The sequence below is a fragment of the Syngnathoides biaculeatus genome, chromosome 12 (assembly GCF_019802595.1).
Source record: "Syngnathoides biaculeatus isolate LvHL_M chromosome 12, ASM1980259v1, whole genome shotgun sequence".
Classification (NCBI taxonomy): Eukaryota; Metazoa; Chordata; class Actinopteri; order Syngnathiformes; family Syngnathidae; genus Syngnathoides; species Syngnathoides biaculeatus.
The window spans coordinates 865,672-885,788 of record NC_084651.1 but is presented as its reverse complement, the minus strand read 5'-3'; the positions used below and the strand labels follow the sequence as shown (position 1 = coordinate 885,788).

The 20,117-nt window shown below is 46.4% G+C and overlaps 3 protein-coding genes across 6 annotated transcripts; 1 reads left to right on the top strand and 2 right to left on the bottom strand.

Annotated features, from left to right (window-relative positions):
- Positions 1 to 415: 415 nt before the first annotated feature.
- Positions 416 to 6,533, bottom strand: LOC133510124 (myelin and lymphocyte protein-like). 3 transcript variants are annotated; one of them, XM_061837835.1, is made up of 4 exons: positions 4,367 to 4,939; positions 2,996 to 3,160; positions 2,746 to 2,919; positions 416 to 1,983 (listed from the first exon to the last, which is right to left on the bottom strand). In XM_061837835.1, exons 1-4 carry the CDS (start codon positions 4,487 to 4,489, stop codon positions 1,909 to 1,911), a joined length of 537 nt encoding a protein of 178 aa, XP_061693819.1. In that variant the 5' UTR covers positions 4,490 to 4,939; the 3' UTR covers positions 416 to 1,908. The 3 variants fall into 3 exon arrangements, with proteins under 3 accessions (XP_061693819.1, XP_061693820.1, XP_061693821.1); XM_061837836.1 differs by lacking the exon at positions 4,367 to 4,939 and adding an exon at positions 6,390 to 6,533 and having other exon boundaries at positions 871 to 1,983; XM_061837837.1 differs by having other exon boundaries at positions 881 to 1,983; positions 4,146 to 4,495.
- Positions 6,534 to 7,976: 1,443 nt separating this feature from the next.
- nphp1 (nephronophthisis 1) lies at positions 7,977 to 17,638 on the bottom strand. Of its 2 annotated transcripts, none has more exons than XM_061836366.1 (20): positions 17,114 to 17,638; positions 16,829 to 16,893; positions 15,876 to 15,936; positions 15,659 to 15,798; positions 15,400 to 15,592; positions 14,324 to 14,425; positions 14,083 to 14,222; positions 13,958 to 14,006; positions 13,765 to 13,852; positions 13,213 to 13,307; positions 12,950 to 13,102; positions 12,591 to 12,665; positions 12,371 to 12,481; positions 12,210 to 12,292; positions 11,017 to 11,093; positions 10,813 to 10,912; positions 10,632 to 10,744; positions 10,477 to 10,550; positions 9,848 to 9,892; positions 7,977 to 9,761 (listed from the first exon to the last, which is right to left on the bottom strand). In XM_061836366.1, exons 1-20 carry the CDS (start codon positions 17,177 to 17,179, stop codon positions 9,492 to 9,494), a joined length of 2,100 nt encoding a protein of 699 aa, XP_061692350.1. In that variant the 5' UTR covers positions 17,180 to 17,638; the 3' UTR covers positions 7,977 to 9,491. The 2 variants fall into 2 exon arrangements, with proteins under 2 accessions (XP_061692350.1, XP_061692351.1); XM_061836367.1 differs by having other exon boundaries at positions 7,981 to 9,761; positions 12,950 to 13,078.
- A 168-nt stretch (positions 17,639 to 17,806) lies between these two features.
- Positions 17,807 to 19,976, top strand: zgc:65997 (uncharacterized protein LOC794398 homolog). Its single transcript, XM_061836378.1, has 4 exons — positions 17,807 to 18,269; positions 18,686 to 18,863; positions 19,079 to 19,173; positions 19,241 to 19,976. The coding sequence occupies exons 1-4, from the start codon at positions 17,943 to 17,945 to the stop codon at positions 19,430 to 19,432; spliced, it is 792 nt and encodes a 263-aa protein (XP_061692362.1). The 5' UTR covers positions 17,807 to 17,942; the 3' UTR covers positions 19,433 to 19,976.
- The last annotated feature ends 141 nt before the right edge of the window (positions 19,977 to 20,117 follow it).

The following is a 20,117-nucleotide window of genomic DNA, read 5'->3' as shown; positions in this document are numbered from 1 at the left end:
CCAGCTGTCAACGGCAGGAGACACTGAACCTGTCGCCACAAAATCGCAGGACACGTTGAGACAGAAAACAGCCGCACTCACAATCAAACCGACGGGGCAATTTATTTGATATTTTTATGTTTTTATGGGCAATGAATGTTGCATTTTTTTTATTTTATTTTTTTTTTTGGGGGGGGGGTGTGAGAGGAAACCGGAGAAAATCCACACAGGCACGGGGAGAACACGCAAACTCCCCACAGGTCAGGGTCGGGATTGAACCCGGGACCTCAGAACTGTGAGGCCAACGCTTTCCAGGTGACCCACCGCGCCGCCAGTGACGTGACACCTTTAAAGATTGGCCGGTCATGTGACACCCCCACCCCGACGACGGTCATTCGTTTGTTTTCAGGACTCAGAAGTTCTCGCCCACCAGCAGACTGGTTCGGACTCCTGCTCCTTTTTCCGGTTCCAGAGAAACAAAGTTTCACGAGTTCTACCGAAGCGCCTTTCTTCGACGCGCTCGTCTTCTCTTCTGTTTAAAAACATTTCGACGTATGACGCGTTACATTTTCCCAACTTATCATGGTCATAAATAGTCCACAGACGATTTTGAAGTCTACTTATTACTTTATTTCACGTTGTGGTTTTGTAAATATAGCCGTAAAGTGAAATTATACAAATGACAATCAATCACGTGGGAACATTCGCCCATAAGCGACATATCGAGTCCGATCCTTTAAAACCATTTAAAAAAAAAAGAAAGAAATCAAAGCTTGCGAATGTTTTCCATGTTGCTTGTAAACAGAAAATGATAAAAACCGAAACTTCACCAAAAGTCACCAGAAAGCAAGATTGGAGACATTTAAGATTTCATCAATTTAAAAAAAATAAAATAAAATAAAATCAGTGTGTTTGCATCAGAATTTACCGGAAAATCATACCAAAAAAATGAAATTGTTGGACACTCTGCATTATAAATGTGAAATATTGGAGCAAAAACTGGTTAGATTTTTTTTTACTTTTGTAGATTTTAGCCCACATAACAAAGTGGCTGTGGCATGAGTTTTTGGGATTTTTTTTTTTTTTTGGGGGGGTGGGGTGTTAAAATGTGAAAAGTTGTTACAAAATTTAAGACATTTTATTGGAATTTTGACAAATGAATGATTTATTTTCAGTTGGTTCACGGTGGATGTACAGTGCAAAAAATCTTAAATTTACACAAAAGTTTCGGCATTTTGTGGATTTTGGTTTATATTTTTGTGACATTTTGTTAATATGTGACAAAAAGTAAAATCATATTTGACTCCATTTGAACTGGACTCCTTCAATTTGGCAGATGTGGAATACTAATAGTGTCCAAAATGGAACGCCCCTCCCTCCTCCCCATTTCATTTCCAACATTTTTTTTTAAATCAGAAAAATATATTTTTATTGTTTTTTTTCAATGTTTCATTTTAAAAAAAAAGATCATTTCAACTGTCAAAACATTTTAAATGATGCTTGGTCTTATTTTTTGGGATATTCAACAAAATAGTGATTTTTTTTTTTTTTCTTTTTCCGACTCAAATCTGACAAAATTTTGGCGGCGAGAACAAAATGAAGATGCTGCGCCTTTTGGATGACCAATATTTTGGTAATATGTTTGGATTTGATTAGTGACACGTGACATTCCGTTTGTTTGCCGCTCGTTCAGTCGTGTGCCTTTTGTAACTCGTCTGTAACGGCGATATAAAAATAGTATAATAAAATAATAACCATCTTTAGAATTACGTGTAGTCCGGCGTTCGGCCGAAGTCAGCTGGGATAGTCTTCGGCGACCCTTGTGAGGATAAGCGCCTCGCAAAAGGGAAATGATTATTATTATTACAAAAAAAAAGATATGAATTAGTGGTTCTGCGTTGAGATTGAGGCAAATCTTCGGCGTCCATTTCAGGCCCTCTTCCATCGGATGGCGGAGAAGATGGCGTGCAGGAAGTAGAGCAGCGTCGACACGTGTGACATCACCTGGACGACATCGGACACACACACACACACACGCGCGCGGGTCAACGTCAGGTCAGAACTGGGCCAACGGAATCGAAAGAGGGAAAAACGCGACCGGTGCGACGGTCTGAGCGCTCCCCCGCGCTGAAAAGCCTCCTTGTGATGAATGCGCCTGCGTAGGAGACGCTTACGGGGAAATCTCCCGGCCTCATAGTTCCCCTTCTTCTACGTGGAGGGAGCTAACATATGTTATAAAACAAAAGTTCTCTGTGTGCATCTTTCGGAGACCAACACGAAGGCTCCGCGACGAGTTGTCGAATGGCACGGGGTGAAGCACGGATGCGGATATTTCAGAAGAGCCAGAAGTTTACAAAATATACACGCATGTGCGATAATGTACACGTATGCGCGTTAATCACAAGGAGACTTTCCAGCAGCGGCGGCGCTCAGACCGTCGCACCGGCCCTTTAAGAACTGCCTTCAGTTAAATGGGGCCCCAAAACCTTTTTGGCTGACTTGAAAGTCATTTAAATATGCAAAACTTGCAAACTTGTCTCATCGAGTTTGTATTGTACAGTTTGTAGATTTTGGGGGCCAGGTGGTGGTGGGGGGGGAATATTACAATTGCAAAATGGCAGCTGTTGAATTCAGGGGAAGGAATTGACACTTTTTTTTCTTACTGAAAAATACATGTGGTGGGGGGGGGGGGGGGCGGAGCCTCCTCCGGCCTTGTCCGGAAGCAAACAAATCGCAAAGCGGAACATTAGCGAGCGGATTCCCCACCACGGCGGCGATGTCCAGCCTGTAGATCTTCAGGCCTTCGCCGACGAGGGGCACCAGGTTCACGACCCCCCTGGAGTCCACGGTCACGCCCCAGCCCTTGAGCACGGTCACGTAGGCCAGGATCACCGAGGCGCTCAGGTAGAACACCGCCGCCAAGAAATGGTAGCCCGTATCCTGCGGGGGGGGGGGGTCAATTCGGGTGAACCGGAGGCGACGCCCGATCCTCGGCCGATCGGGGGGCGTGTCTTACCAGGGCCGGCCAGACGTCGCTCTGATTGGCTCCGCACAGGGAGAAGAAGAACCACAGCGTGGTGAAGAGGCAGCAGAAGACGGACACGAACATGACCCAGCCCAGGGGGTTGTCCGGGTACACCCGGGTGGACGCCACCAGGATCCACACCAGACTGCCGAACACCTGGTTGAAATAGCCGTTAGGGGGCGGGGCCAGGGTGAGGTACCAGTACTTTCGTAGGGTTTTCGCTTGGCCCCGGTCTGGCCACCCTGCCGAGAACAGTCTAGAACTGCCACTGTTGCGAGGATTCCCGAGCAGGTCTTTGGTTTTGGGTATAATGCTTCGCAAACCAAAATGGATTCCGACAGTTCAAAGATGAGACCCAAAATGGAGGACGCAGGACTGCTACCAACTACAACAATTTCATTCACGTCAGTCCTGACTTGGAGAGTCAATCGTTTTTTGGTTTCTATCCATCCAAATTCAGGAAATTTGGTTTAGGCCTTAGCGGGTTGGGCCGGAACACAAAATGTACACAACTGTGTTCCAAAGGGGACAATTGAGGCCTAAGCGGCGCTTCTTCTCAGGATTAGGACCGAAATATCTGCTCGATCCTTCCTGGGTCCCGTCAGAGTTTCTGATGAGGATGAAGACCAAAACATCAGCGCCAGAATCCTCGCAAGCCGTTTACGACACTCGAGCCCAGTCGGAGACGGGAGCTTTCCGGTTGGAGGTGACTCGGGGTCAGGGGTCACGGTTGAGCGGCTCTGCGTAGAACCCGCGGGAGCCGACGGTGCTGATCAAACGGGAATTGCCGACAAAACCAGAAGGGCCTTCCAAAAACGGTTTTTTTTTTTTTTTTTTTGCCGTCCTCCTTTGACAAACATTCCCCTCGAAAGAGGCGTGAACACAATCCACAATGGTGAGTCTTGAAGCCTCAAGTCCACGAAGGGCCTGAAAGAAAAGCGCCATTGTTGCCCCGTCATTAGTCCCACCTGCCGCGGGTTCATTTCCCAGAGCAGAACAAGGAGGCCGGTGAAGCAGCACGTTGCTCGGGATCACCCGAAGTCGGCAGGGCTGTTGCGAATTCCAAGCGTGTCGATTTTTAAAAGCATTAATAAGTCGTGCGTGTTATGCTTCAGAAAAGAAACGCGAAAGCCGAGCAAACCTTCGTGTCGTGGCGACGACTCGGCATCGTTGCCACGCCCCGAATATTCCGAGCGGATCCAATTGCTCCTCAAACACCAGTTCCGCAATTATTGGGGGCTCGGAATGTCTCTCTCGCCCCTTCATTAGGCACACACGGACGATCCAATCCCGCCATTGGAATTGAAAAGTACCAGTTCGGGGGGGGACAAATTAAAGACAAAGTTCCGAGCAGCTGCTTACAAACAATACTCGCAGGCCAATGCAGTATTTGTGGCAGCGTGGATTACTGCACCCGCTCTGCCTCTTCTTCTTTCTCTTAATCACGCTGCGTGGCTTGCAGTCCACCTCAGTGCTGCCTGCCATGTTGTGGCACAACGCGGTATTACACTTAGCGCCGAATTGGGACTCGCCAAGATACGGTGGACCCCCGCCAGTCCCCGGGGCTAAAATACGCGTTGCTTACACATTATACGTAGCATAACTTCACACCTAAAAATTCCTGTAGGGGAAAAAAGAGAAGGAAAATGGATAACATTAAAAAAAAAAGTCTGTGATGTACTGGAAAAAGTCGTGGGAAAAAAAAAAAATGTCACTGTTGCAGCTGCATAAACGACGACCCCCGTTAGCGTCACGTCTTTATCGGGTCTCGCCCCCAAAAGCAAACATCTCCCGACCGCCGAGGTCCGTCGGCTTGTTGTCGGCAAACACGGGCGCGCTCGTCCCAAAACCGGACCGGCAGGTTCTCGGATGGGACTGACCCGACCGTAAAAGGAGACCAGAAATGCCCCCGGTTTCGATTTACGCCCACCCCGCCCCGCCCCGCCCCCAAGCTCGCTTTCTTCGGCTTTAGTCTTCCTCCGGGTTTCCAGTCCTGTCGCAATGGAGGAAAAATGACAAAAGTTGGATTGTCAAAGTTTCATCGCCGCTTATGTTAGCGTCATAATTGTGAGGAGAACCATGACAAAACTTTACAATTTGAATGATAAAAATTAAAAAAAGATGAAAAGAACAAACAGACTGGAGACATTTTTTCAAAGTTTTTTTGATAAAAAGAAAAAAGCCATCTCCAAATTTTTTTTTTCTTTTAGGCATACCGTACTTTCGGAACAAAGAATTACATATTTTCCGTCAGTGTCGATTATTCCTGCGGTGAGACGACTCAGCCCCGACCGGACGAGTTTAGGTTTGAATTGTGTTGGTTTAGTCAAATCTTTTGTTTGTCAGCGTTGCAACGTGACGACGATGAGCCAAAAAGTCAACACCAGTCGGGGGGGGGGGGGGGCGAAGTTTCAAAGCCTACCAAAAACATTCGGACGCTCACATTTTTAGCTTTCCGTGTTTTGACGTCGCCATGGTGACCGAGCGGCCTCGAGTCTCGGTCAACTAGTTGCCGTGGCGACGGCATCATGCAAGAAAAAGAGCGACGACATTAGAGGTAGAAAAATCTGCCGCTTTTAAGGATTCATGTCGTGAAAAACACAATTGCAAAATATTAAAGAAAAACATATCAAATATCATTTAGAAAACCCACAATACAATTTCAGAACCGGTGAACTCGTTTGAAATAGATTCAGTTCCAAAAATAAGACTCTTCTAAAAACATTTTTAGGATTTATGAGGATAGTATTCTGTGATATATAACTACAAACAAAATATTTGAAAAAAAAATACAAATAATCATAAAAATAACAAAGGTTCAACTGTTAAATATTTTAAATAAAATCCACTTTTGAAAAGAAAAGGAACTACAAAGAAAAGATAACTGAAAATAAAATTAGGACAAAAAAATATCAATTCGAATGGAAAGTAAAATAAAATAAAAACTCGCGTGTCTTGAATAAAGATTACACGACAAATTAAAGATATTTTAACAGAACAAATTATTAACATAAGATGCAATTCTATAAATAAAGTGTACTTTTAAAATGAAAAGGGGAAAGTTAAAAAACAATAATAGTGCAGATACATTAAATACACGTTTCATTCAAATAAATAAACAAACAATAATCAATGCAAAAAAATAAATGATGGCACATGTGAATTTTGTTTAGAAATAGTCCAAAAAGACTCAAAGCTGAATGAAATATCATTTTTAAAATGTATTTCTCATAATCAATTAAAAAAAAAAAATACATAGTAAGCGGGTCTTCATTGATCAGGTGTCTGACCTCGCTCATTCCCACCCCCAATTTTTGAGCAAAAACGCGCATCCCAACAAGTTTGAGCACCGAAAAGCGCAGCCGAGCAAGGAAAAAAGACTCACAAACTCCGGGATGAAGAACAAGTCGGGGATGCTGGTGAAGATGGCGCAGCCGCTGGGCACGACGTCTCCCGACGTGGTGGACGCCATCGTCGCCGACGCTTGTCTGCACCACGAAATACGGCGATGTTTCTAATCTGCATTTTTTTTTTATGCGGGGGGGGGGGGGGGGCGCCTCCCGCCGCAGCTCCTCCTCTCGTCCCTCCGCCTCGTGTGTGTGGCCTGGAAAAAGGCAAAGAGGTTGTTGACGTAAACACACAAAAAGTGATTGTCAGGCAAATCGGCCGTGCGGGACGCCAAAAAGAGTGAAAAGCATCGTTGACGACGCCGACATGAAAGGTTTGCGAAGTAAAAAAGCAGCGGTGAGGACAGCTGCCGCTTCGACTTGCCAGGGGCCCGACTTGAAAGTTTTGACCCGAATGATTGCGAATCGAAAGAACGCTGGGCTTCAAACAGTTTCCAGCCACTCCCCGGCTCAACTTTACTCTCAAATGAAATCCATTTTGTCCATATACTACAAGCGCATAAGTTAAAAAAAAAAAAAAAATCTCCTCTGGCTTCATGCTAGCACACGACGCGAAAGGCCTTGCCGAGCTAACCGAACAAGCGTCGACGTTGCAGCAATTGAAACTTGCGAACGTTTGAACACAAACTGCAGAACCTCCAACAATACTCACGGACATATATTCCTTATCCTCCGCGAAGCACGTAGCTTCCGTCAAATCTACATTATACTGCCTCCTGTTGGCCAAGGTGTGCACAGGCGAGGGAGGAGCGACGCGAGGCCCGCTGAATTATCATGATGCGCAGGTTGTTTCATTCTTTACATGGAATGGAATCGGCTCATAACTATGTATTTTTATACAATACAATATCGTGGCATTGTTGTTCAACTAAATGTAGAAGTGCAAGTTACACTACATGGACAAAAGTAGCACAAAAGGCGCTAGGCAAGAAGTCGTTTTATTTTGTCGGAGTTTGACGACGTCCCGTCATACGTCCCAATCTGTTCAAAAGTCACAGGAAGTTGTCGGTGGGACGAAATAAAAGCTCACGAGCCGCGTCTCCATCGATGTTGTTGATGGAGACGTGGCTGTTCGGGTCTGTCGCCATAGAAACCACCTACGCCGTGTTTGGATGCACAATAATCGGGAGATGCGCACAAATTACACGCAAAAACACTCAACTGGCTGATGAATTGATTTTGACACGTCCTCTCACGTGTCCATCGATTGGTTTTCATGTTTTTGTTTTTTTAAATATAACAAGCTCATGTATTTATAGAAAGGGGTTTCTTCAAGGAAAAAAAAAAAACTCAAATCCTTTTATCGACTTGTTTTGGGAAAAACTAATTTGAGATTTTCGAAAATAACCTGACGAGAGCGGATGCCTCACATTGCTGTAGATCGTGGTTCAAGTCCCGGCCCCGCCCGCCCGTGTGGAGTCTGCATGTTCTCCCCGTGCCTGCAAGTGTGGCTTTTCTCCGGGTGAGCACTCCCGTTTCCTCCCACATCCCCCCCCCCCCAAAAAAAAAAACCATTGATTGGACACGCTAAATTACCCCGTTGGTGTGATTGTGAGCGCGACTGTTGCCTGCCCTCATGTGCTCTGCGATTGGCTGGCGACCAATCCACGGTGTACCCCGCTTCAGAATCAGCTTTATCGGCCAAGTGTGTAACTACACACAAGGAATTTGACGACAGCCGGGATTGGCTCCGGCACTACCACGACACTCGTGAGGATAAGCGGCTCAGAAAATGGGCGGATGTGGCAATGCATTTTTTATTTTGAACAGCGGCGAAAATTTCGCAAATGTCTCGTCACTTTTGTATGTGTTTTTTTTTTGCTTTGTTTGAATTCACTCAAATGAAATGACAAAAGTATCGGGACAGTCGCAACCCGACCGTCCCACGGCAAAGTCACCCAAGCTCGGCCAAAACGACTTTTCTTCCGTTTGGTTGGAGACGAACGATGTTAAATCTGTGCTGTTGCTTTCTGGCTTGGCATGGCCGTGACCAATGAGGGCCAAAAAAAGAGGAAGAAGGGACGGACGGGATGGCGGAATGTGGAAATTCGGGATGGCCTCGTCCTGTTTGCCGGCAAACACGAGCATGGATTACATTTTAATGGGGGGTGACTGGATTTATTGAATTTCACCAGATTGTGGAAAAAAAAATGCACACAATTTCATCTCAGATTAAAAATGGGTCTTATATAAATGTAAAACATAAAAAAATATCATTTTTTTATGAAATGATATTTGTGCCCACAAATGTTGACCTGAACTCATCGCAGCTGCTGCTCGGCTTTGATTTTACAGAATGCACAGAGCGAGTAATCATTAACGCGCGACGCTCCTTTGGTGCCCCCGCTGAGCGATGTTGACCTAATGGGAGGGGGCCCGACGACGCAGCTCAGCGAGACGAGCAAAAATGTGCTCGGGCCGCGCCCAGACCGCAGACAACCATCTTGGATTCATTATAAAATTACACATTTTATAATTAGCATCGCAATGCATGAGACGAGCCCGGGAGTTAAAATGTTGAAAATTGCATTTTACAAAAAAAAAAAAAAAAAAAAAGAACAAAAATCATCCATTGCCAGGCGCGGCACGGTGGCTCAGCTGTCAAAAGCGCTGGCCTCACAGTTCTGAGGACCCGGGTTTGATCCCGGCCCCGCCTGTGTGGAGTTTGCATGTTCCACACCCCGTTCCTGTGTGGGCACTCCGCTTCCCTCCCACATCCCAAAAACATGCAACATTAATTACTAATGAATGAGCTCTAAATTGCCCCGAGGTGTGATCGTGAGTGCTGCTGTTTGTCTCCATGTGCCCTGCGATTGGCTGGCGACCGGTTCAGGGTGTGCCCTGCCCGTTGACAGCTGGGATAGGCTCCGCCACTCCCCGTGACCCTCGTGAGCAAAATGGGTGGATGGATGATCCATTGGCATTTTTTTTAAACGACATGCGTAACAATCACAAAGGTCAAAATGTATTTTTCGTTTTTTGAATGGCGACATGTGCATTGAAGCTGCCACCGGTTTAAAATGTGAATGCAAATATTACAAAAATAACGATGCTTGATGTGCGTCCATTTCTCTGTCGCTCTAGCGCGCCACCCTCAGGAGGTCGAAGGTCATCTCGGCGACGTCAAAGGCCAGGTGAGCGCGGGCGGGGTCGGCCAGGACCTCCAAGCCGCCGGACGGGCCGCGGGCCCGCTTGAGCGCCTCCAGCGCGCTGCCGATGAGGCGCGACCGCTGCTCCTCCGAGGCGGCGTCGGCCCAACGGTGCCACGGCAGAGAAGGCGAGTGCAGGAGGAGCGACGCCGACGACCGGAAGGCCTTCGCGAACTCTTGCTTGACTTGGGCCTCGTCTCTCTATGTGCGATCACACACGCACCACACACACTTTTCAGGTAGGAAGCCGAGTGCGCCCTCTGCAGGTGAAAACAAGTAGTGCACACCTTCTGCGCCCTGCTCATGTTGCTTTCCGCATCCATCCAGGCAGTCTGGAAAAAACATGAAATGGATCAAATCTGAATTTTGTGTGTACAAATAGATTTGGATCCACAAACAAAATGTAGGGCAAAAATAACATGATCGTGCTGATTGGTTGGTTGTTTGGCATTTGCGGATCCCCCTATTCGTGGATTATTTTGGTATTCATTTAATTTTTTTTCCTGGGAATTATCATAGTTATTGCCATGAATAACAAAGACCTGTTAAGCAATAAATTCCATATGTATTATCGTTGCTATTATTCATCAGAAAGATACATTTTCATTGATCATACATTATTTTAAGAGTAAAGAATTTCCGTTGAAAATACAATTTGTAATTTTCTACAAATATTAAGACTATCAAGTTTAAATTGTTTATTTATGATCAAATAGAATGATTATTCATATTTGTTGATTCATAAAACTTTAAGCAAGGGGCCTCAATGTTGACAAGTAAATCAAAAACATGTGCAGGAGTCTTTATTTTATTCACATTTATAATAATGTCATCCATGTAATTTTTCATGACTTACATTTTTTTATGCGGGACACGACACAACGTGCACCTTTCAACATACGCACGGTAAACGTACCCTGACGGCGTCCAGCAGGTCGGGTTGGTCCACGAGGGTCGGGAAGGTGGCGAGCACGGGACTGAAGATCAAATCTGAACAAACGAGAGTGGCGCTGAGATGCGTCTTTGCGGAAAGGACGGAAGGCCTCGTGCGTGCGCGCGCGCCCGCGTTACCCGCGTTCTGCATGGTGGGCCGGTCCACCAGCAGCGCGTCGGCCAGCAGCTGCCTGTACATGGCCAGCAGGGGGACCAAATTCAAGCAGTGCAGCAGCGTGCTGGGCAGGAAGCTGTGCGGGGAAAATACACGCTGCCGTTAACAATGCGCGTGCGTGCGTGCGTGCGTCAAGCCTCTCACCTGAGTTGCATTTTGATGCGAGCGTTGGCCGTCTTGAACTTGACGATGAGTTTGGGCTGCCGCCGCGCTTTCAGCATCTGCTGGAAGATGCCGGCTGAAGCTGGAAAAAAACAAACAAACAAACAAAAAAAAAGGTGAGGCAAAAAATGCCTTCCAATGTTGTGTATTTTTCGTACGAATGATTATGAGCAGAACGGCTCTCACACGCTCGAGTGAGGAATCCCTCCATGTCGACGTCCTTCTCGTAAGGGGTGCCGCCACTCACTGGCAGCTCGTATGTCCTGCGGGCCCCCACGCAGGAGTAGAAAATGCGCTGGTAAACCATCATTTGAAGCAAAAGCTCACTTTTGGGCTTCAGTGTTTGATGATTCAAATGTAATTTCCATCAGAGTTCATTTTATTCATAACGTCTTGTCATTTACAGCGGCGCCACCATGCCACCCCTCTTCATTTTTCAAATGGATTTTTTTTCAATCTCCGATTCCAATTTTTTTTTTATCTTATTCAATTTGTGTTACAGTATTTTACTTTCGTTTTTCCGCCCACTACTGGTGTATACGTACAGAACTAAATGGTTTAAGTCCTGAAGACATGAAAGAAATACTTGCGAAATACAAACCCAGTGGAGTTCCGAGCCCAACAGACTCGTCGGGTCAAATAATGGCCAAGGCAAACATGGCGAAGCAGCATTTAGCAATTAGCCGCAAATGAAATAAGTTGCCGACGGCGGTCCCGTCAATCCCGAGTGGGAATGTTTTGAAATCCAGGATGAAAACTCTTCTTTTTTTCCTGATGCTTTTCAGAGTACTTCCACTTTTCAGTGATATTTCTTGCACTGTACGCCATTTTTAACTGTACTTTTATATTTTTCGATATATTTTGTCGTCTTGTTTTAAACGTTTTATTTCTTTGTATTCAAATCCTTTGACTCATGTAAAGCACATTGAGTAACCTTGATGGAATTGAAAATGCGCTATATAAAGAGTTTTCTTCGCTTCCTTCTATTTTTATTCATTGTTGTTTTGTTTTTTTTAGCACATCTCCCGGCCAGCCTTGCACCCCCCGCCCCATCCCACCGGGACGAGGTGGACAACGTGACCGGTAAGAGTGAAGTCTGGCCACGCTCGCTTAGGTTACTGCCCCCCCTTAGGCAGACCCTCGCTCAAATGGATGGATGATTTTTTTTTTCCCATGTATTTGTTTTGTTATCTATGTTTGTAGGAACAGCTGGAGGGAACGCCCCCCCCCCCCACCCCATTTCATTGTACCCTGTGCATTAAGATTGTAACTGCAATTGCATTTTTTTTTTCCTATTCTAATACACAAATCAAGCCCCGAAAAAAGTGCCTGCATGATTTTGGTACGGAGGCCAAGGTTGCCCGGGGCGTTCACGTCACCTGCTGGGAAGCGCGTTTCCGGCGGCGTCGCTCAGTTTGAGGAAAGCCCACCCGCAGCTCAGATCTCCGCGCTCGCCTGTCGACTAGAACACAGCAAACGGCGCTTATTTAAAATCAACGACAACAATCAGCTCCGGTGCCCCCGATTTTGCGCTCCTGACGTTGCGTATAAAGGTGACGCCGAGCTCGAAGAGGATTCCGAGGTCCGGGTCGTCGGCGTCGCAGCGCAAGAAGCAGTCGCCGTCCAGCAGCGATGGCAGGACGCCGGCCGTCTGTGACAAACACACCCCCGGCGTCACTCTAACGACAAGTCCCACCCCCGCGCTCTGCAATGTAAACACACTTGCGGGGGCCCGGCGGGGAGCGCCGGCGTCCTCGTACCCGCGGGGAGAAGAGCCAGGTCCTGGGGTTTTTGGGGGTGTACGTAGCCCTGACCGTGTGGATGTTACTCAGCACCTGGAGGGCAACAAGAGCAGAATTATTCCTTGCGCTTGCTCCACTTTCCAGCTTAACGTGCACACCGGTGTTCCTCGCTAATAGCGCGACGTTTGGCACCTCGCCGATTTGCAAAAATGGGTTAAATGGTGGCTTCAAAGAAAACGGCCGACTTCCTGTGTCTTTCTGGAAATGGATACATGAGACTCCGTGTCGCTAAGTGAAAATGGATCGGCGGATCGGACAGGATGGCGGATTTTTTTTTTGTAAATGGCGTCGCAACGGCTAAAATATGAAGGACGTACCCGAGTTCCGTCGAAGGCGCAGAGGCGGATGTGTCTGCTGAGGACCTGAACGCCGACGCCGGGCGTGGGAATGCTCTTGCAGCTCCACAGGGTGAAACAAACGCACGTCCGGGTGTGTCGAGGCCGTACCTGCGAGTCGCGTGACGTTCGGTGCTTAGATGTTGATTACAAGGTGGAAATGGGCTCGTCACAAGATGAAAACAACAACAACTAAAAAGTAAGCGTCCGTGGACACAAGCACAGTCTTTTGGACTTTTCCTCACCCTGCCAGTGTCCGGATCCAAGAAGAGGTCGCTGAAGGACAGCTGGGATTGGCTGAGCTCCGGCTGCATGAAATGACTTCCTTTGTATTTGGCGCCTGAAACACGACAAACACGATTTGCACATTTTACTGTTTATTAGTGCTGTGACGCAAATTTGATTTTAGTTACAGTTTTCCATATTTTTCTTATCCAGACAAATACGCTCATCAGAAACGAGACATATTGTGCCAAACCAACTTCTTCTTATATTTGGGACGTAATATTTTCTCTATGATCCCTCAGTAATATCGATTAGTTACACACACATATAGACATCGTGAAGGAAATAAAAATGTTCATCTTACGCAAACTCATTGTTATACTGTAAATCAAATTCAGAGACTGGGATAATTTTCAGTTTTCTCCCCCCACAAAAAAATCCAGAACTGCATGCATGCTATTCGCTTTTTAAAAATGGTCTCCAAACGGCCTGCGTGTAATTTGAATAAACCAGATTCAGAGCTTTTAGAAGGTGGCAGTCAGTCGATGGTAAGTAACGTTTTGAGTTGACACCTTCGTCCACCAGCAGTTTACTGAGCGTGGACGGCCTGAACCCGGAAGGGATGGCGCCCATGGCGGCGAGGACGTCGGTTGCGTCGATCTGTCACACAAACATAATCGCGTCCGGATGAAAAATAAAAAGTCCGCCATCTGGGGTTTTTTTTTTGTTTTTTGTTTTTTTTTTTTCAAAGATGTGCAGTTGTACCTCAGTGAGAGCTTTTCTAAAAGTGGACCAATTGGACTGGGCAGCGTCACTGCGGAAGGAAAAACCCGAAGAATGAACGAGGGGAGACTCAACAACTGCTGAGGTCAAACAAATTCAAATCAAACCTCGGCTTCTCTTCTTCCTCGTCTTCTTCTTCTTCTTCTTCTTCAGCCAGCTCTTCGGAACCCTCTTCCTCCTCCTCGGCCTCGTCAGGGGACTCTTCATCTTCCTCTTCATCCTTGTCGGCAGCGAGGGCGGAACCGATCTGGGGAAAAAAAAGGAAGCGTGGATGGTCGATGACGCCGACGCTCTACCGGGTCTGGCGAGCTTGTGTAGCTGCGGCACACGTTTCGGCGAGCGCCGGACCTTCAGGTACGTTCTCGGCACCACGCCTCGGTCGCCGTCGGCGTTCTCGGCCAGCCACCAGCCGTCGCTCGTCTTCCTGATGATTTTCAGCGTGTCGCCTCGCTGACGGTGCAGAGAAACCGTGAACTCGTCCATTTGGGAATTTTTGGGGTATTTGCTCCATTATATTATTTTGATATTTGTATCATTGTTTTCTGTGAAATATACTGCATTATGTATTTTTAGATTTTATAGGGTAGCACGGCGGATCAGCTGGTAAAGCGTTGGCCTCACAGTTGCGAGGCCCCGAGTTCAAATCCCCGCCTGTATGGAGCTGGCATGTTCTCCCCTCGCCGGGTCTCCGGGTGGGCACTCCGCTTTCCTCCCACGTCCCAAAAGAGGTTATTAATTGGAGACTGAATTGCCCGTAGGTGTGGTTGCGAGTGCAAATGGTTGGTGGTTTCTATGTCCCCTGCGATTGGCTGGCAACCGGTTTAGGGCGTACCCCGCCTCCTGCACTTCCAAGTGCTCATGCTTTCAATTTTTTAATCGTCGTTATAGCCATCCATCCATTTTCTTAACCGCTTATCCTCACAAGGGTCGCGGGGAGTGCTGGGGCCTATCCCAGCTGTCAACGGGAAAGAGGCGGGGCACACCCCGAACCGATTGCCAGCCAGTCGCAGTCGTGTCTCCGCACATGGAGACAAGCATCCATTTCCACTCACAATCACACCTAGGGGCAATTTAGAGTGTCCAGTGGGATGTGGGAGGAAAGCGGAGCGCCCACCCGGGGAAAAGCCACGCAGGCCCGGGCCGAACATGCCAACTCCACGCAGGCGGGTCTGGGGTTGAACTCTGAGGCCAACGTTTTACCAGCTGATCCCTCGTCGTTATAATTAAAAAAAGAAAAAAAACCAACTGAATTTGTCTACTTTTCAAAAACGTGGCAGGGATTAAAAATGTTTGATATTTTACTTGAACTCAAAAAAGGAGAGCAATGATACCCCTGAGGGTCTCATAAGGGGTTCAAGTATGAAATTGGAAGTCACTCTCAACGTGTATCAGTTTTTCAGCCCGATATGAAATCATCCCATCACCTTAACGGTCAAATCTCCCTCCTGGTCCCCTTGGAAATCACTGAGGGCGGTGTAGACGCAGGGCTCCGACTGCGGGGTCGCGTTCGCCGCTCGACTCTCGTCCTTGCGGCCGTCGTCCTTCTGGGCGGCGTCTTCGTCGGTGTCGGCCTCATCGCTGTCTCCAGTGCCGCCCTCGCCTTCTTTCCGGGCGTCACTGCGGATGCGGATGCGGCCGTTAAAAAAATGACGCAGCTACGGCGAAACGGGCAAAGCGACAGACCCCGTCGGCGGATCCGTGCTGGGTCCCGGCGGCGAGAGCTCCGCAGAGAGTTTGTTCAGCTGCTCCAGGACGCTGCGCAATCGTCTTTCTTCCTCGAGTTTCCTCTGGTCGTAGTTGCCCACTGGCGCAATCTCATCGGCCTAAAACGTACACCAACTGTGAGCTGTGAGATGTCCCGCATCAAAACAAACAAAATTCACGTCTTCCAAGGCGTCACCTTGGTGAGCTGTGTCAGATTCTTCAGCGTTTTCTCTGCAGATAGCTGAAGTTCTTGGCACCTGTTAGAAATGGGACACAACACTGGATATGAAGGTTTTTCCACTATTTGAACATTGCACCACAGGGCCATTTAATAAGCTACTTGAATCAATATTTACTCTATAGTACATAAGATTGCAAAAAGATTGTGTACTCATTCTGGCCTGGTACTTCATCTGATCATTGAAAATACATTCAGATCTAACGCTGAGGATGTATGCATTTCTTTCGGCTCGTCCCGTCATCTCAGATGAACGCTCACATTTGTTTGGCACAGTTTTTACCTCCTGACGCAACCCCTCTGCCTTTATCTGGGATCCTATCAATATACTTTGAAAATTTCAAAAGTTTCCTGTTTATTAAATTGTCGGTTTTGGAAAAGGTAAAAACCACATCTGGGTCACGTCACTTTTGTTGATCCATGTCCAATGTTTGATGTACAATCATCACCTCCTGTATGTATTTCCTACGGATTGCTGATTTGTTGGTCGTTCTCCACTTCAGTGCAGTTTCTAGTAAACAGACAGTTGTAATACTGTCATTTCTTGTCTCTCAGTTGTGATCTTCTTACAACAGTCACATTACTATCCCTCTGTCCAGTAATAGGGAAGTTTCTAAAGGTGAAGTAAAAGAAGGGCACCCCTCACTCCATCTCGCTAACCTAACCAGTCAGGACAGACAGACACCTCAAATTGAGTCTCGGGTCTGCACAAGGTTTCTTCCAAAATGGGAGTTTTTCCTTGCCTCTATCGGCTACTGCTTGCTCTTGTGGGATTCAGTTGCTTGCTTTCTTTTTTTTTTTTTTTTTTTTTTTACAAATGGGGAATATGCCCGTCGACTAGCTCCATGTTTAAAGTGACCTGCAGCAACTTTTGTTGTGATATGGTGCTGGATCGATGTCGAGTTGATTACCTCCGAAAGGACTCTTCTTTGCTTTCCGTGTCGTCACCCTGAACATCTTTCAAAAGACTCTCCAGCTAGGAAAAAAAAAATCAAACAAAAGTGTAAAAAAAAAAAAAAAAAAAAAAGAGTATAACAATAAAAGAAAATGTGCGACATTTAGCTTCTAACAACAGGCAGGTTGTATTGTTTCCACTTTCTCCCCCCCCCATTGGTTGCTAACTCAAGCTAGCTTGTGTATGAAATGTTCAACGTGGCATGAAAACGTCATAAAAGTGAGGGTTTTCTATGACAAACCTGCCCCCTCATGTCGTCCACCTCTCTGTGGACCTGTTGCAGGGGTCCTCTTCCCTTAGGCGGCATTTAATCGCCCTTGTTAGCCGTCATCGTTGCAATTTGGGGACTCGAGTGCGATGTGACGCTGCGCTCCTATTGGTCCGCCGGTCGCTAGGCAGCCATGATTTACTTCCGGGTGGAGTCGTTTTCAAAGTTATTTTTTTTTTATCCACTCTTAAGTCTTACTTTTATCGTGAGACTATACACTTAATCTGTCAGAAGTGTATTCAGTAACATTAAGCTTATATACTTAATTTGTGGAAGACAAATTAGTATATATGAAAATTCGATTAACCTTCAGTGGCTTCACAGGACGCTTGTTGTGAAACGTGTTGCCTTCGCTTACTGCTCGTTCCTTAATTTTCCTTCAGACGTTCCGAGATATAATGAGGAAAAAAAGGACGTTTCATACGCGACAGCTAGGTTTTTTTTGTGTGTTTTTTTTTTCAGAATATTGTGCATTCCAGTTTTGGTCGTCCAAACTCCCAACATTTCTCTTATAAGACTTTTGATGACGTCATTTTTCATAATCGTCCCCTATTGGTTCGTGGTCGCTTAGCAACTGGGTTCCCTTTCCGGGTTTACTCCGCTTTCATAATGTTGGCGTTCACAAAGTTTATTTAATGTCATATTTCATAAAAATAATGTAGACAGGTAAAAGATTATTTTGAGTAAGTCGACACAGTTGAGTATGTTCAGGACATTAGAGATCACGTTGCCTTCAATTCCAGTTAGAACTTGTGGAATTTAGAACACGTCTGATCCGTTATCATGACGTCATTCACGTGTCATGGCGGCTCCCGTGGCTCTCGTTCAAGGTGCCAGCCGGGGTCTGGGTTTGCAGTTTTGCAAGTACATTTTACAAAACAAACCTCCGGCGAGCGTCATAGCAACGTGTCGGAATCCGGACGGGTCGGTGGCGCTGCAGGGGCTGGCCGCACAACACCCGGATCGGCTGACGGTGCTGCGGCTGGACGTCAACCGCGAAGAGGACGTCCGGGAGGCGGCCGAGGGGGTGAAGAAGAGTTTCGGGCGGCTTGATTTGATGGTCAACTCGTCGGCTTTGCTTCACCCGTCTGGGAAAGGAGAGACCAGCCTGAGGGATGTTTCTGCACAGGTAGGGGTCATTGCGCCGCAAAGTCCGCCGGCATGGACGTTGTTGTTGTTGTTGTTGTTGTTGTTGTTGCTGCTTCGGTTGCATCCTGCCTGTCACTTTGCAATCAGAGAAGGCTTTTTTTCCTCCTCAAAACTGTTCTGCTTGAATATTTTAAGACCACAACTTTGTTTTGTTTTTTTTAACCTTTTGCCCTGAAGAAAGTTTTTCAATCATTGATCAAAGCCCATTGACAAAAATGCATTTTTTTTAATGACATCCCAATAAATGTCTCCCGCTTTTCTTTCTCCTTAAGAAAGTATCTCTGACTTGGGCAAAAACGCTTTCTTAAATGATTTCCTATTTGTGGCATTTTTCCCGCCTTGCATGAATACATCGTTGTCATCCCAAATATTTGTCATTTGTTTTTCTTCCACGAGGGCCTCATCGCCACGTTGACAACCAACACCGTTGGCCCGCTGCTCATGGCCAAGTATTTCGCCGCCCTTCTGCAGAAGGGCGGCGGCGGCTTCGGTCGGCAGCCGGCGGACCGGGCCAAACGGCACAGCGGCGTCATCGTCAACATCACCGCCAAAGTGGGCTCTATTGGCGACAACGGTAGAGTTTGCAAACCATTGTAACTGTCATATAAACGTTAGGCAAAATAATAACAACTGCGTGACATAACAGCTCAAAGTGTTTGATGGCGGCCACAGCCCGGGAGGCGAGCCAGTACCTAATTTTCTGACCCATTCAGATGGGTCCACTTTATCTGCATGATTATGTTTGCCATTTGCGTGTATTATCTATACTTTACTCTATTTGCGTGAAAGGTCTCGGCGGCTGGTACAGCTACAGAATGTCAAAAGCGGCTCTCAACATGGCCACCAAAAATCTTTCCATCGAGCTGGGACGCGGTCGACCCAAGGTACTGTAAATGTGCTTTTACTTGGCGTTGACGTCATTGAGGTAACGAGGCTCGTGTCCCCCCCCAGGTTTTATGCGTGTCCTTGCATCCGGGAACGCTGGACACGGACCTGTCGCGACCGTACCACCGGAACGTACCCGAAGGGAAATTATTCAGCGCCGAACGCTCCGTGGAGTGCCTGATGGCCGTCGTGGAAGCGCTGGATGGGGAAAAGACGGGCAACGCCTACAGCTGGGATGGCACTCAACTGCCCTGGTAGCAAAAACAATCAAGGCACAATTATGAATATGAGCTTTGCATATTTTTATTTTAATGGGATTCTCAATGAATTGTTTGACCTACACATTATGGGGTAATGTGTTTTTTTTTTCATTATACAGTTGTGCTTGTAAGTTGACACTCCCTGGCAGATTTTTTTTTTTTTTAAATATTGCTATTTTTGGGGAACGTGGGCATGAGCCATCTGGTTATTTTCTTTATTTTTTTTCATGTAATGATATGCTATTCAGAATGCCTCATATTTTCATTTTAAGCATATTAAAATACATGGTTGGCCTGATCACTGTTTACATGTTGTAAATTCTGCCAAGTTTGGTCAACAAATGAGCACAAGCGTGTATTGCAGTGTGATAATAATTCCAAGTGCATTAACTCCAAATGGTTATTGTGCATCATTTCCCACCAGAGGTCGCACTTGTGTTAGTTTTCATCTATATCCAATGTTATGATATTCAACCAATTAATTTGATCTTTTTTTTTCATATTCACTCTTGTCATTCGAACCAATAAACCAATCAGCTTTTTTTGCACTCCATAATATGAGTTAAGAAGATGCAAGTACATATCCAAATACGTATACCAAAATAAGTATGAGAGACTATATCCATACTTATTGCACAATTAATATTTCATTGTCTGGTCTTTTGTACTCTTCCATTGTATAT

Coding starts and splice junctions, on each gene's coding strand:
- LOC133510124 (XM_061837835.1), bottom strand. CDS start 4,489: ATGGCAGGCAGCACTGAGGTGGACTGCAAGCCACGCAGCGTGATTAAG. Junction 3,161..4,366: donor TTGGCCTGCGAGTATTGTTT/GTAAGCAGCTGC, acceptor TATTTCAACCAG/GTGTTCGGCAGTCTGGTGTG. Junction 2,920..2,995: donor GCGACGTCTGGCCGGCCCTG/GTAAGACACGCC, acceptor CCCCCCCCGCAG/GATACGGGCTACCATTTCTT.
- zgc:65997 (XM_061836378.1), top strand. CDS start 17,943: ATGGCGGCTCCCGTGGCTCTCGTTCAAGGTGCCAGCCGGGGTCTGGGT. Junction 18,864..19,078: donor GGGCTCTATTGGCGACAACG/GTAGAGTTTGCA, acceptor TTTGCGTGAAAG/GTCTCGGCGGCTGGTACAGC. Junction 19,174..19,240: donor TGGGACGCGGTCGACCCAAG/GTACTGTAAATG, acceptor GTCCCCCCCCAG/GTTTTATGCGTGTCCTTGCA.
- nphp1 (XM_061836366.1), bottom strand. CDS start 17,179: ATGCCGCCTAAGGGAAGAGGACCCCTGCAACAGGTCCACAGAGAGGTG. Junction 13,853..13,957: donor TTAGAAAAGCTCTCACTGAG/GTACAACTGCAC, acceptor TTTGTGTGACAG/ATCGACGCAACCGACGTCCT. Junction 12,293..12,370: donor GCGTCACCTTTATACGCAAC/GTCAGGAGCGCA, acceptor GCTGTGTTCTAG/TCGACAGGCGAGCGCGGAGA.